Here is a 14,663-nt window from a genome sequence, read left to right as displayed (position 1 = left end):
TAGAGATGGGATTTCACCGTGTTAGCCAGGATGGTCTCCATCTACTGACCTCGTGATCCATCCGCCTCGGCCTCCCAAAGTGTACCTGTTTGTCTCTTTTAAAAAACATTGCAGCCGGGCGTGGTGGCTCAAGCCTGTAATCCCAGCACTTTGGGAGGCCGAGACGGGCGGATCACGAGGTCAGGAGATCGAGACCATCCTGGCTAACACAGTGAAACCCCGTCTCTACTAAAAATACAAAAAAAACTTAGCCGGGCGAGGTGGCAGGCGCCTGTAGTCCCAGCTACTCGGGAGACTGAGGCAGGAGAATGGCGTGAACCCGGAAGGCGGAGCTGGCAGTGAGCTGAGATCCGGCCACTGCACTCCAGCCTGGGTGACAGAGCGAGACTCTGTCTCCAAAAAAAAAAAAAAAAAAAAAATTGCAAACAGGGCTCAGTGGGAGGCCGAGGTGGGCCGATTACCTGAGGTCAGGAGTTCCAGACTAGCCTGGCCAACATGGTGAAAACCGTCTCTACTAAAAATACAAAAATTAGCCGGGCGTGGTGGCCAGTGCCTGTAATCCCACTACTTAGGAGGCTGAGGCTGAAGAACTGCTTGAGTCGAGGAGGCAGAGGCTGCAGTGAGCCAAGATCATGCCACTCCACTCCGGCCTGGGTGACAGAGCAAAACTCCGTCTCAAAAAAAAAAAAAAAAAAAAATGGCCAGTGCGGTGACTCACACCTGTAATCCCAGCACTTTGGGAGGCCGAGGCGGGTGGATCATGTGGTCAGGAGTTCGAGCCCATTCTGGCTAACACAGTGAAACCCCGTCTCTACTGAAAAATACAAAAAATTAGCCGGGCATGGTGGTGGGTGCCTGCAGTCCCAGCTACTCAGGAGGCTGAGGCAGGAGGATGGTGTGAACCTGGGAGGCGGAGCTTGCAGTGAGCCGAGATAGCGCCACTGCACTCTAGCCTGGGCGACAGAGTGAGATTCCATCTCAAAAAAAAAAAAAAAAAACTACTACTACTACTACTAATAGGCCCAGCGCGGTGGCTCACATGAGTCTGTAATCCCAGCACTTTGGGAGGCCGAGGTGGGTAGATCACCCAAGGTCAGGAGTTCGAAACCAGCCAGACTGACCAACATGGTGAAACCCCCTCTCTTTTTTTTTTTTTTTTTTTTGAGACGGAGTCTCGCTCTGTCACCCAGGCTGGAGTGCAGTGGCCCGATCTCAGCTCACTGCAAGCTCCGCCTCCCGGGTTCACGCCATTCTCCTGCCTCAAGCCTCCCGAGTAGCTGGGACTACAGGCGCCCGCCACCTCGCCCGGCTAATTTTTTGTATTTTTAGTAGAGACAGGGTTTCACTGTGTTACCCAGGATGGTCTCGATCTCCTGACCTCGTGATCCGCCCGTCTCGGCCTCCCAAAGTGCTGGGATTACAGGCTTGAGCCACCGCGCCCGGCCTCCCCCTCTCTACTAAAAACACAGAATCAGCTGGGCATGGTGGCCGGCGCCTGTAATCCCAGCTACTTGGGAGGCTGAGGCAGGAGAATCGTTTGAACCTGGGAGGCGGAGGTTGCAGTGAGCTGAGATCGCACCATTGCACTCCAGCCTGGGCAACAAGAGCAAAATTCCATCTCAAAAAATAAAATAAAATAAAATAAAAATAATAGTAATAAAAAGTTAAAAAAAAAAAATAGAAAAAGATGACAAACCAAGGCTTGCTTAATGTAATAAAGACTTTCTAAAGAAAAATTTAAGTGCATTATCCTTTCCTCTCCTTCCCCTTAGGAAAATAATATTTATTGAACATTTACTATACAACAAGCACTTAGAAAGCATTTACACAACATATTTGCACACTTAATTACCCCAACCCTACAATATGGGCACTATTATTTCGGGTAACCTGCCCAAGGTCACCAAGAGGGTGACTAGGCCAGGAATGAAGGCCAGTCCAGTTCTGAGTTCGCTCTCGGACTTTCTGCTGTAGAAACCCGGTGGGGTAACAGCAGCTGTACCTGGGGAAGAAGGACAAAGATCAAGAAACTTCCAGAAGTGACCCAGGCTGGGTTGTGAAAGGTAAACATGCCTTCACCAGGTAGGAAAAGGTAGGAAACAACATACAAAAGCATGGAGGTTAGACCAGCAAATCTCTTCGGTTTTTTTTCCCCCTTCAATGTGGGGGTGGAAATTTAAGTGTAGATTTGGGGCGCCTCAGAGGCCTGTGGCTCGCCCAACATCCCCTCGCCTCTCCGCTTGGCCATCGGTTCTCTCAGCTCCCCTTTGTTCCCCGCACCCCACTTTCCCTACCCGCTAATCCGTCCCCGGGATAAAAGCAATGAAGGCGATGCCCACAGGAAACCGGCAGGGGGAGCTGGGGGACAGGGAAGAGCGACCCGGAGAGTCACATCCACGTGAGTTCGCCCTCTTTTCACACTCTAGCGCCCATTCTGTCCTTCCTGCTGGATTCTGGCTCAGGAGAAGAGCGCCGCCAGGACCCCAGGAAGCTACAGACAGGACCCTCTGCCACCTCACGCGGACGCCACTGGGGGTGGGGGGGGGGGGTGACCATTACCAGCCACTGCGCCTGCGCCAACTCAGGTTTCCTGGGCGAGCCAGAGGGGCGGGGCCTGGGCCGGGGAGGGGCATAAATAGACGGGGGGGGGGCTGGGCCGCTATTGACCAATAGAAAAGAGAGATCGAGAGCGACGTGCTCATAAGATATCCAATCACAATCACATCCTTTGGCGGAGGATGGGGGGCGGTGGACTAGAGGTTGATCGGGTTGGTCACACAGCATCACGTGCCATGAAAAGGTAAATACGGCCACGTGGCTTTTTCTCCTTGGCTTCGGCGAAACAGTACGTCACACTAACTTCGCTGAACAATTATTTAACGAACATATGTGATACGGTAGACATTGCGAAGACAATGTGGTTGCTGGAATTTGTAATCTCGCCATCAAATTACTCTGTCCAGCTTATTTCCTTATTTCTTCATTCAAATCATCCTAGCCATTAAATTAGTTTTGCATATCCTACTTTCATACAAATGTTCATTTAAAGATTATTAAGGGAATTTATTCTCTTTCCCGAGCCTTGATGATGAAAAAGAGGTGGGTTATTTTGTTGTTGGTTTTATGTTTGTTTTCTTTTTTCTTTTTTTTTTGAGATAGGGTCTCTTTCTGTCACCCAGGCCAGAGTGCAGTCTCACTGCAGCCTCAACCTTCTGGGCTCAGGTGATACTCCCATCTCGCCTGTAGCTGGGACTACAGCCATGCAACACCTTGTTGATTTTTTGTAGAGACGGGATTTCACTGTGTTGTCCAGGCTGGACTCAAGCAAGCCTCGGCTTCTCAAAGTGCTGGAATTTACAGGCCTGAGCTACCACACCCGGCCCAAGAGATAGATTTTTACATCAGAGGATATCTTTAGGGCCTTTAGTAGCCCTGTGACTGCTCTCTCTCTTGTTTGTTGTGTCATCTTAAAAAAAAAAAAAAAAGTAAGCACCATTTTCCTAAAAGCCAACTTTTCTTCCATCCAACAGGGACTTGCAATTTCTTTTCACTGAAGAAATACTTTTTTATGGCCTTCACAGTTCGTTGAAGACTAAGGCCAGGTCTAACTTGATTTTGCATCCCTTGAAATTCTTCATAGCACAGTATGCAAAGAAGGGTTCTTCAGTTTATGCTTGTTGAATTTGAATTTGAGAATAGTTCCATTCTTGCCTGCCAAAGAATTAAAAAGACCCTGAGCACCGATGACCAACGCTTCATTTAGCATTCAGCAATCATTTATTGAGTGTCTCCTATAGGCAGGTAGAGAAACAAAAGTGGCTAAGACACCTCACTCTGCCTTCAACAAGTTCACAATCTGATAGCACTTCTCTGAATTATCTGGATTTGGGTTCCAAGGTCAGCTGTGCCACCCAGGAATGACTTTTGGCAATCCCTTGCATCTTTAAGCCAGTTTCCTTATCCATCAGATGTGGGTATAACAGTACCTACAACTATAGAACTTCAAGGATGACAAGGTTATTGTGCAAAAGACATGACACCATCTGGAGCATACAGTGTAATATATGTAAGGATGCCAGTTTGAAGAGTAGGAAAAAAAGTCTCAGAGCAGACTGAATTGTAGACAGATACTAACACTAAATCATTGTCTTGTAGTCAGCCCCAAATACATTGTATCCTCAGCATTTTGTATGGTTCCTGGCCCAGAGTAAGTGTTCAGTAAATAATCATTGGATGGATGACTAAAATGAGGGGCCGGGCACGGTGGCTCATGTCTGTAATCCCAGCACTTTGGGAGGCCAAGGTGGGCATATCACGAGGTCTGGAGATCGAGACCATCCTGGCCAACATGATGAAACCCCATCTCTATTAAAATACAAAAAATTAGCTGGGCGTCGTGGTGCTCACCTGTAGTCCCAGCTACTGAAGAGGCTGAGGCAGGGGAATCACTTGAACCCGGGAGGCAGAGGTTACAGTGAGCCGAGATTGCGCCACTGCCCTCCAGCCTGGTGACAGAGTGAGAATCCATCTCAAAAAATTAAATAAATAAATAAATAAATAAATAAAACGAGGGAGTAATTATGCCAAAAGGTAAGTCCATACACACTCCTTTCTTCAAATGGAAGAAGGTCTTTTACTGCCTACCACACACCCAGAAGTGGTGGCTGTTCTGTCAGTTTCCAGTGGTCTGAAACTGCTTAATGGTGCCTTTTGATAGTTCCTATGGTCTTTTCTCAACTTTGCTTTTTTTTTGAGACAGAGTCTCACTCTGTCACCCAGGCTGGAATGCAGTGACATGATCTTGGCTCATTTCTACCTTTGCCTCCAGGGTTCAAGCGATTCTTCTGTCTCAGTCTCCCGAGTAGGTGGGATTACAGGTGCACACCACCATGCCCAGCTAAATTTTGTATTTTTTAGTAGAGATGAGGTTTCGCCATGTTGGCCAGGCTGGTCTCAAACTCCTGGCCTCAAGTGATCTGCCCGCCTAGGCTTCTCAAAGTGCTGGGATTACAGGCGTAAGCCACTGCCCCTGGCCTAGCTCTGGTGAATTTCAATGTCAATATAGTCATAAATACTAACAGAGGAATTGAACTGAGTGACTTAGTGGTTAAGAGCTGGGGCACTGCCATCAGACAGACCTGGCCAAATCCTGATCTTGCCATTTGTGTGATCTTGGACAAATGACTTAACTTCTCTGAATTTGTAGTTCCTCATCCATGAAATATCAACATATCAATATCAATTGATATTCATATCAATATCACAGAACTGGTTTGAACATTTAATGAGATGAGATGTGGAAAACTCAGAACAAGGAAGTATGCAATAAGTGCTCAAGAAATGCAAGCTGTTATTGGTTTTTTGTTTTGTTTTGTTTTTGTTTGGGTTTTTTTTTTGTGTGTGTGTGTTTGAGATAGCGTGTCTCTTTGTCACCCAGCCTGGAGTGAGTGGCATGATGACAGCTCACTGCAGCCTCCAACTCCTAGGCTCAGGGGATCCTTCCACCTCAGCCTCCCTAGTAGCTTGAAACAGGGTCTCACTCTTTCACCCAGGCTGGAGTGCAGTGATGTGATCATAGCTCACTGCAGTCTCAAACTCCCGGGATCAAGAGATCCTCCTGCCTCAGCCTCTTGAGTAGCTAGGACCATAGGTGCGTGCCACCATGCCTGGCTTGTTAATGTTTATTATATTTCATGACTATAGTGTCAAAATTAGCTTGTAGAGTGTGGTGAAGTCTTTTATTTAGAAAAGAAAGTCATTGAAGAAAAATGGTTTAATATAGTTGAAAATGAAGGCAGAATCATGAGATGGGGGCAAGGTCTGGCTCAAATGAAAGCCTACCACTTCAGACAGGGAAGGGCAGTGGTTCAGCATGTGTTTTCTGTTGTTAGACTTGCTTGGTTCAAATTCCTTCTCTGCTGCTTACTAGATGATAGCTCTGGAAAAGTGATCTCTCCTGTTGAGCCTCAGTATAGGAAAATAATATTTGCTAATAGTGCCAATACCTCATAGGGCTGTCAAGAGGATTTACGGACACACAGTCCTGGTACAGAGTAAATAATTCGTAGATGGTGATTGTTAATCATTACTCAGGTTTCAAGGTGCTTGCTTGCTTCCTGGAAGTGTCTTTCTAATTCAACTTAGCTTCCAAGGCTGGAAGAAATGATATTTACAAAAGACTAGGCAGAGTAGCCAGGCGCAGCGGCTCACGCGTGTAATCCCAACACTTTGCGAGGCTGAGCCCTGCGGATCGTTTAAGCTCAGGAGTTTGAGCCCAGCCAGGGCAACATGGTGAAACTCTGTCTCTACAAAAAAATACAAAAATTAGCCAGGCATGGTGGTGCATGCCTGTGGTCCCAGCTACCTGGGAGGATGAGGCGGGAGGATCGCTTGAGCCTGGGAGGCGAGGTTGCAGTGAGCCAAGGTCGCGTCACTGCACTCCAGCTTGGGCGACAGAGCAAGAATCCGCCTCAAAATAAATAAATAAATAAATAAATAAATAAATAAAAGTAAATAAAAGACTAGGCAGAGACCTAGTTTATAGAGAGAGAATAAAACAATATCCAAACATGAGGTCTTTCAACAAGGTGCTTTATTGAAGGGCACAGTGTGAGTTGAGGCAGGTAGAGGTGGTGCTTTTGAGAGGTGATATTCAACTCTGACAATACTTCTTGCTGTCCAGGTTCTTGTGTTCCTTGTTATATGGAGCTTTTGAAAAGCAGATGGCAGCATTGCGGTCACAGTTGCAAATGAAGGCCTCACACTCTTTGTTTTTGCCTGGAGAGGGACAAGAGGAGAGGACTGAGCCAAGGTGGACCCTGTTTTGTACAATCCAGGGGCAAGAAGAATTAACTGCAACAAGCCGGCAGCCATTCCACTGATGCACGTTTAGGGCTAACAGATTAAGCGAATACAAATACATCAGGATGCCCAGTTAAATTTGACTTTAAGATAAACAATGAATGCAATATTTGGGACATATACCCCCCAAAAAATTATCCATTGCTTAGCTGAGAGTCAAATTTATCTGGGCATCTTGTGTTTTTTTGTCTTGTTTTGTTTTGTTTTTAAGATGGAGTTTCCCTCTTGTTGCCCAGGCTGGAGTGCAATGGCGCGATCTCAGCTCACTACAACTTCTGTCTCCTGGGTTCAGGTAATACTCCTGCCTCAGCCTCCCGAGTAGTGGGGACTACAGGTGCTCGCCACCATGCCCAGCTAATTTTTGTATTTTTAGTACAGAGGGGGTTTCACCATGTTGGCCAGGCTGGTCTCGAACTCCAGACCTCAAGTGATCCACCTGCCTCAGCCTCCCAAAGTGCTGGAATACAGGCTTCAGCCACCATGCCCAGCCTAGTTTCTCTACTTTTTTTTTTTTTTTTTTTTTTTTGAGACGGAGTCTCGCTCTGTCACCCAGGCTGGAGTGCAGTGGCCGGATCTCAGCTCACTGCAAGCTCCGCCTCCTGGGTTCACGCCATTCTCCTGCCTCAGCCTCCCGAGTAGCTGGGACTACAGGCGCCCGCCACCTCGCCCGGCTAGTTTTTTGTATTTTTTAGTAGAGACGGGGTTTCACCGTGTTAACCAGGATGGTCTCGATCTCCCGACCTCGTGATCCGCCCGTCTCGGCCTCCCAAAGTGCTGGGATTACAGGCTTGAGCCACCGCGCCCGGCCTAGTTTCTCTACTTTAAAGCATGTATTTTTAAAATTACGGAACATCCTTAAATTGAATACTACATAGACATTTAGAAAAATCAGGTATGCCTGCACATGGAAATTTTCCCAAATAAAAAAAGCTAGTGTATGTCCCAAAAATCTGGAGGAATATGTAACTGGTTATCTTTGGGTAGCAGGATTATAGATGCCTTCCACTTTCCAAAATAGATATTTATGTAAAGTTTGAAGTTGCATTATTTTTGGCTTGTTTACTTTTGTAACCAAAATAAACAATAAGATTACATTTAAAATGCATTTAAACTTTATTACATGTAATTTATGTATCTCTGCTTACCTTCAGGAATCTTATTAGTTTTGTTTCTCTCCAATACTTTATTTTATTTGTTTATTTTTTTGAGACAGAGTCTCACTCTGTCACCCAGGCTGGAGTGCAGTGGTATGATCTCGGCCACTGCAACCTCCGCCTCCCAGGTTCAAGCAATTCTCTTGCCTCAGCCTCCCAAGTAGCTGGGACTACAGGTGTGCATCACTACACCTGGCTAATTTTTGTATTTTTAGTAGAGATGGGGTTTCACCATATTGACCAGGCTGGTCTCGAACTCCTCACCTCAAGTGATCCACCCACCTTGGGCTTCCAAAGTACTGGGATTATAGGCGTGAGTCACTGTGCTCAACTGAGTTATTTTTAATTAATATGAACAAACGTCCTCTACTGCAGGTTTCTTGTCCTAGTTGCAAACATTAAAAAGAAATTGTGTGTGTGCGTGTGTATGTGTGTGTGTGTATACATACGTGTATTTCCCTGGGGAGAGGGTTCATAGCTTTCAACAGATTTGTAAATTTGGCCTTCTAAAGTGGAACAGGAGGATGTATAAGCAAATTAAGCCATATTATTCAGTGATTAAAATAGTAACAATGGAAGAAATAGAAACAATAAAGGTCTGAGGCAATATGAAAAAGTCATGACAAGGTGATAAGTGAAAAGGCAGAATGCAAGATTGTATCTATTCTGCAAAGCTGTCAAGATTGTTTTAAAAAAAGAAAACGAATGCATATCTAGGCTATGCATTCATCAATTATTTATTGAGCACCTACTATATGCCAGGCACTGCTCTAGATCTGGGGATATAGCAATAAAGAAAATAGACAGTAATTGGCCAGGCATGGTGGCTCATGCCTATAATTCCAGCACTTTGGGAGGCCGAGGCAGGCAGATCACTTGAGGTCAGGAGTTTGAGACCAGCCTGGGCAACATGGTAAAACCCCATCTCTACTAAAAATACAAAAAATTAGCAGAGCGTGGTGGTGCACGCTTGTAATTCCAGCTGCTCAGGAGGCTTAGGCAGGAGAATTGCTTGAACCTGGGAGGCAGAGATTGCGGTGAGCTGAGTGGAGGTTGTGGTGATGGAGTGAGACTCTGTCTCAAAAAAAAAAAAAAAAAAAAAGGAAGAAAATAGACAGTAATCCCTGTTCTGTGGATCTTACATTCTATTGGAAAGATGCAATATAAAGAAATAAGTAGCCAGGCATGGTAGCTCATGCCTGTAATCCCAGCACTTTGGGAGGCCAAGGTGGGAGGATTGCTTGAAGCCAGGAGTTCAAGCCCAGTCTGGCCAATGTAGTGAGACCCCGTCTCTACAAAAAAAATTAAAAATTAGCCAGGCATGGTGGTGCACGCTTGTAGTCCCAGCTACTTGGGAGGCTGAGGTCAGCAGATCCCTTGAGCTCAGGAGGTTGAGGCTGCAGTGAGCTATGGTTGCACCGCTGTGCTCATGCCTGGGTGACAGAGCAAGACCCTGCCTCTAAATAACAACAACAAAAAACAAACCATCACCACTTACAAGCTGTGTGATCTTGGGCAAATAGCTCAGCCTTCTGAGCCTCAGTTTTCTTATCTGTTAAGCGAGGATAATAATTGTACCTATCCCATAGTGTTGTGAGGATTAAAGGAGACACTGCCCAGAACCAAGAAAATTATCACTAAATCATGGCTGTTATTACTATTATTTCCCCCCAGCCTACTGAAAACCTACTAGAATTCATAGGTCAAGGAAGGGGTAAACCTACTGCTGCAGGTGATCTCAGAGTTAGAGCACGAGTATGAGTAGGTGTGGGTGTACGGGTTGTCCAGCAGAAATTTACAGCTGCTCAGCTTCTTGGCCTGGTCGTAGCAGTTGTCATGTGTCTGGCAGCACCTGGAAAGTGGGAGGGACAGCTGAGATAGTAGTAAGGGCAGAGCAATAGGTCAGCCCTCACCTGCCCACTCTCAGGAACAGGTGGGGATGACTTCGCCAAGATGCTCCAGGAGAAATGATCCTATGGCTTGAAAAAATATAAGTCCTTTTATCATATATTTATTGGAAGCATTTTTTTTTTTTTTTTCGAGGCAGAGTCTTGCTCTGTTACCCAGGCTGGACCGCAGTGGCACGATCTTGGCTCACTGCAACCTCCGACTCAGTCTCCCAAGTTGCTGGGATTACAGGCGCTCACCACCACGTCCGGCTAATTTTTGTGTTTTTGGTAGAGACAGAGTTTCACCATGTTGGCCTGGCTGGTCTCGAACTCCTGACCTCAAGTGATCCACCCGCCTTGGCCTCCCAAAGTGCTGGGATAACAGGCATGAGCCACCGCGCTTGGCCTGAAAGCGATTTTTAACATGGTTGCAAGCATACAGTAAAATCCTGTAATCGGAAGGTGCAGTGTGACACTTAACCGCTGCTAGAAAATGACACGTGGATTGTTGCTGTGATGTTTACTGTTGCCACATTCTGCCACCGGAGGGCAGCATCTCCCACTGTTTTGCATGTCGGTCATTGTTTCCATCTCTAACGGGGAGCGTTCGCTACAGGGTCCTCTTGGAACGTATTTCTTTATATGACAAGAGGTGAAAATATGTTATCCTTAGCAGATATGCAAGTCCCCTTTGTATGCCTCATGAGATCCTTGGCGTATGCCCCGCCCCGCCCCCGGCAGGCACTCCAGTTTTCCTCCAGGCAGATCACTTACTTGTCCAATTCATCCACGGGGGTGCCTGAGCCCCCCAAGCCACAGTAGCAGCCGTAGTTGTTGTATTCCAAGTAGGGGTCGCTCCCCGGGATCACACACTTGATCAATTTGCGGAACTGCCACACGGCCCGAGAGCTGATGCCGCTCTCGGCGGCAGCCACTGCAAGAAGACATAGCCAGAGTTCAAATCGGTCTGCCAGCACCCCGGGGACACACTGCCTTCCTGCTCCCTCGGGCCCCATGCTGCCTCCCTGACCCCTGCCAGCTGCCTCCTCCGAAAACCGTTGGACCCAGGAACCTGGTGAAGTGAAAGTGGGTAGAGGTTGTTTTTTTTTTTTTTAAATGAAAACTTTATATATATAAAGTTTATATATATATGTGTGTGTGTGTGTATATATATATATATATTCTTTTTCTTCTTCTTTTTGGATCTCACTCTGTTGCTCCCGGGGGAGTGCAGTGGTGCAATCATGGCTCGCTGTAACTCAGTCTTCCAAGTAGCTGGGACTACAAGCATGGGCCACCACACCCCAGTAATGTTTTGTGTTGTTTGTGGATACGGGGTTTTGCCATATTGCCCAGGCTGGTCTCTGGGCTCCTGGACTCAAGGGATCCTACGGCCTCAGTCTCCCGAAGTGTGCTAGGATTACAGGCATGTGCCACCCAGCTAGGCCTGATAGTTTTTGTTTGTTTGTTTGTTTTGAGATGGAGTCTCGCTCTATCACCCATGCTGGAGTGCAGTGGCACGATCTCGGCTCATTGCAAACTCCACCTCCCGGGTTCATGCCATTCTCCTGCCTCAGCCTCCCTAGGCCAGAAAGTTTTAAACTATCTGCATTGTTTATCCAGTGAATATTTATTAAGCACTTACTACGTGCCAGGCTGTGTCCTAGGAGCTAGAGATATAGCAATGAACAGATATAATAATAATAATACTCTCTAACCTCATGGAGCTTACAACCTAGTGGGAGAGAAAAACAATAATAAATGTGATAAGGCTGGGCGCGGTGGCTCACGCCTGTAATCCCACCACTTTGGGAGGCCGAGGCAGGGGAATCACGAGGTCAGGAGATAGAGACCATCCTGGCCAACACGGTGAAATCCCGTCTTTATTAAAAATACAAAAAAATTAGCCGGGCGTGGTGGCGGGCGCTTTTAGTCCCAGCTACTGGGGAGGCTGAGGCAGGAGAATGACGTGAACCCGGGAGGCGGAGCTTGCAGTGAGCCAAGATCGCACCACTGCACTCCAGCCTTGGAGACAGAGCAAGACTCTGTCTCAAAAAAAAATAATAATAATAATAAATGTGATAAGTAAGGAAACTGGATACTCCATTAGAAAGGGGAAAGATAGAGCAGGATGAGGAGAAACTGAAAGGGAGGTCAGCCAACCTGGCCAACATGGTGAAAACCTGTCTCTACTAAAAAAATACAAAAAAAATTAGCCGGGCATGGTGGTGTGTGCCAGTTACTTGAGAGCTACAAGTCCCAGCTACTTGAGAGGCAGAGGCAAGAGAATTATTTGAAACCAGGAGGCGGAGGTTGTAGTGATCTGAGATCACGCCACCGCACTCCAGCCTGGGTGACAGAGTGAGCCCCTGTCTCAAGAATAAAATAAAGTGAAATAAAAATTAAAATAATAAAATAAAATAAAATAAAATAAATGGGAGGTTGGCCTAACTACTTAGTTGACTAAGGTGGGAGGATCACTTGAGCCCACGAGTTGGAAGCTGCGGTGAGCTATGATCATGCCACCGAACTCCAGCCTGGGCGATAGAGCAAGACCCTGTCTGGAAAAAGAAAATAAAGGCAAGCTTTCTTAGCTCAGGCAATCTGAGTTCAGACTTGCAGGTTGAAAAGGTGCCAGCCTTGAGGGAACCCCAATAGAGGAGCCCTTAAGGCCCACTGGGAACCTCGAATTGAGACTGCGGGGCTGGCCAGCCCTGTCTACTGTGGCCCGTGGCCCCCATTCCGGAGGAGTTAGACCTTAGCTCACTTGGGAGAGAAAGGCGGGCGGAGCCCGGGAGACTTGCCTACCTGTGAGCAGCACAGCCAGCACAAGCAGTTTCATCCTGCAGTCAAGGAGGTGAGAGGAGAACTGAGATGACCAGTTTCGGTTATAGTCTTATAGTCCATCTCCACACACCCCTGCCCAGATAAGGCTGGAGTGTTTGCTTTGCTTTGCTCTTGGCTGAGTCTGGGGCTGGCCTTGAATCTGTTGCAGGAATGACCCTGACAATTTGCCAGCAAGGGATCATTGGAAAACATGTTATGCATTTGTCCTTAGCAACTGTTAACCAAAGGGATGGTTTCTGGAGTTTTCAGAGCTCACAATCTTGACCCTCATACCCACCACTTTGTACTCAGCCCAGCTTCATGGGCTGGTTGGGGAAAGCAAAGCCATCAGTTCAGTCGGACGCTGGGATAAGGGAGACAAGAAGGAAGTGCAGCCTGGGCAACATAGAGAGACCTCATCTCTTAAAAAAAAAAAAAATGTTAACCAGGTGTGGTGATGGATTGCACCTGTGATCCCAGCAACTCAGGGGGCTGAGGTGGGAGGATCTCGTGATCTAGGGAGGTCAAGGCTGCAATGAACCGTGACTGAGCCTCTGCAGCAGAGTGAGACCCTATTTCAAAAGAAAAAAAAAAAAAGATTGCTGCCTGCAGCCTCCATGTCTCATCAAGTGCCTGAATCTGTGCACTGGGTCTAGTTGAATAGTCCCATCAGTCATGCAGCTTGCAGATGAAGAGACAGGTTCAGAGAGGTGCGGTAACTTGCCCAAGATCACGCAGTTGGCAGATGACAAAATAGGGCTCCAGTTTAGATCTGTCTGATTCCAAGACACAGGGTTTATTTTATCCCACCACTCCCCTCTGCAGTGTGGGTTTGTGAGAAGAACCTGGGCTTTGGATTCCAAAGGCCTGGATCTAACTTATAGAATACTAAAGGACATTAGAACTGGCATATCAGAGGCCAGGCGCAGTGGCTCACGCCTGTAATCCCTGCACTTTGGGAGGCTGAGGCGGCAGATCACCTGAGTTGGGGAGTTCAAGACCCGCCTGACCAACATGGAGAAACCCCGTCTCTACTAAAAATACAAAATTAGCCAAGTGTGGTGGCGCATGCCTGTAATCCCAGCTACTTGGAATGCTGAGGCTGGAGAATGGCTTGAACCCTGGAGGCGGAGGTTGCGGTGAGCTGAGATGGCGCCACTGCACTCCAGCCTGGGGAACAAGAGCAAAACTCCATCTCAAAAAAAAAAAAAAAAAAGAGAACTGTTACATCAAATATCGATATAACATTGTTTTGGTGAAATTCACATAGCATAACCACGTTTAAGTAAACAATTCAGTGACATTTACTACCTTCACAGTGTTGTGCAACCATCACCTGTACGGGGTTCCAGAACATTTTCATCACTCCAGAAAGAAACCCTGTACCCATTAGCAGTCATACTCCCTCAGCCCCTGGTAACTGCTCATCTGCTTCTCTCTCTCTCTTTTTTTTTTTTTTGAGACAGAGTTTTGCTCTCATCGCCCAGGCTGGAGTGCAGTGGCACAATCTCGGCTCACTGCAAACTCCGCCTCCCAGGTTCAGGCAATTCTCCTGCCTCAGCCTCCCATGTAGCTGGGAATTATAGGCACCTGCCACCATGCCTGGATAATTTTTGTATTTTTTGTACAGACAAGGTTTCACCATGTTGGTCAGGCTGGTCTCAAACTCCTGACCTCAGGTGATCCACACGCCTCAGCTTCCCAAAGTGCTGGGATTACAGGCATGAGCTACCTTGCCTGGTCTCTGATCTGCTTCTCTCGCTATAGATTTATAATTGGTTAACTTGGTGCTCTTCTGTTTCTATGTGACCTCTACAACAACCCTGTGGGGTAAGGAGGGCCTAGTTAATTTATTTATCTGTTTTTGTTTTGTTTTGTTTTGTTTTTAGAGACAAAGTATCGCTCTGTTTCCCAGGCTGATGTGCAGTGACAC

At 46.9% G+C, this 14,663-nt stretch overlaps 1 protein-coding gene across 1 annotated transcript; it reads right to left on the bottom strand.

Annotated features, from left to right (window-relative positions):
- Window positions 1-6,574: 6,574 nt before the first annotated feature.
- LOC105494766 (phospholipase A2 group IB) lies at window positions 6,575-12,848 on the bottom strand. Its single transcript, XM_011763541.3, has 4 exons — window positions 12,713-12,848; window positions 10,679-10,838; window positions 9,740-9,867; window positions 6,575-6,777 (listed from the first exon to the last, which is right to left on the bottom strand). The coding sequence occupies exons 1-4, from the start codon at window positions 12,744-12,746 to the stop codon at window positions 6,653-6,655; spliced, it is 447 nt and encodes a 148-aa protein (XP_011761843.1). The 5' UTR covers window positions 12,747-12,848; the 3' UTR covers window positions 6,575-6,652.
- Window positions 12,849-14,663: the final 1,815 nt, after the last annotated feature.

Source organism: Macaca nemestrina, chromosome 10 (genome assembly GCF_043159975.1).
Source record: "Macaca nemestrina isolate mMacNem1 chromosome 10, mMacNem.hap1, whole genome shotgun sequence".
In the NCBI taxonomy this organism is placed as follows: Eukaryota; Metazoa; Chordata; class Mammalia; order Primates; family Cercopithecidae; genus Macaca; species Macaca nemestrina.
This window is presented reverse-complemented; position numbering and strand designations above follow the sequence as displayed.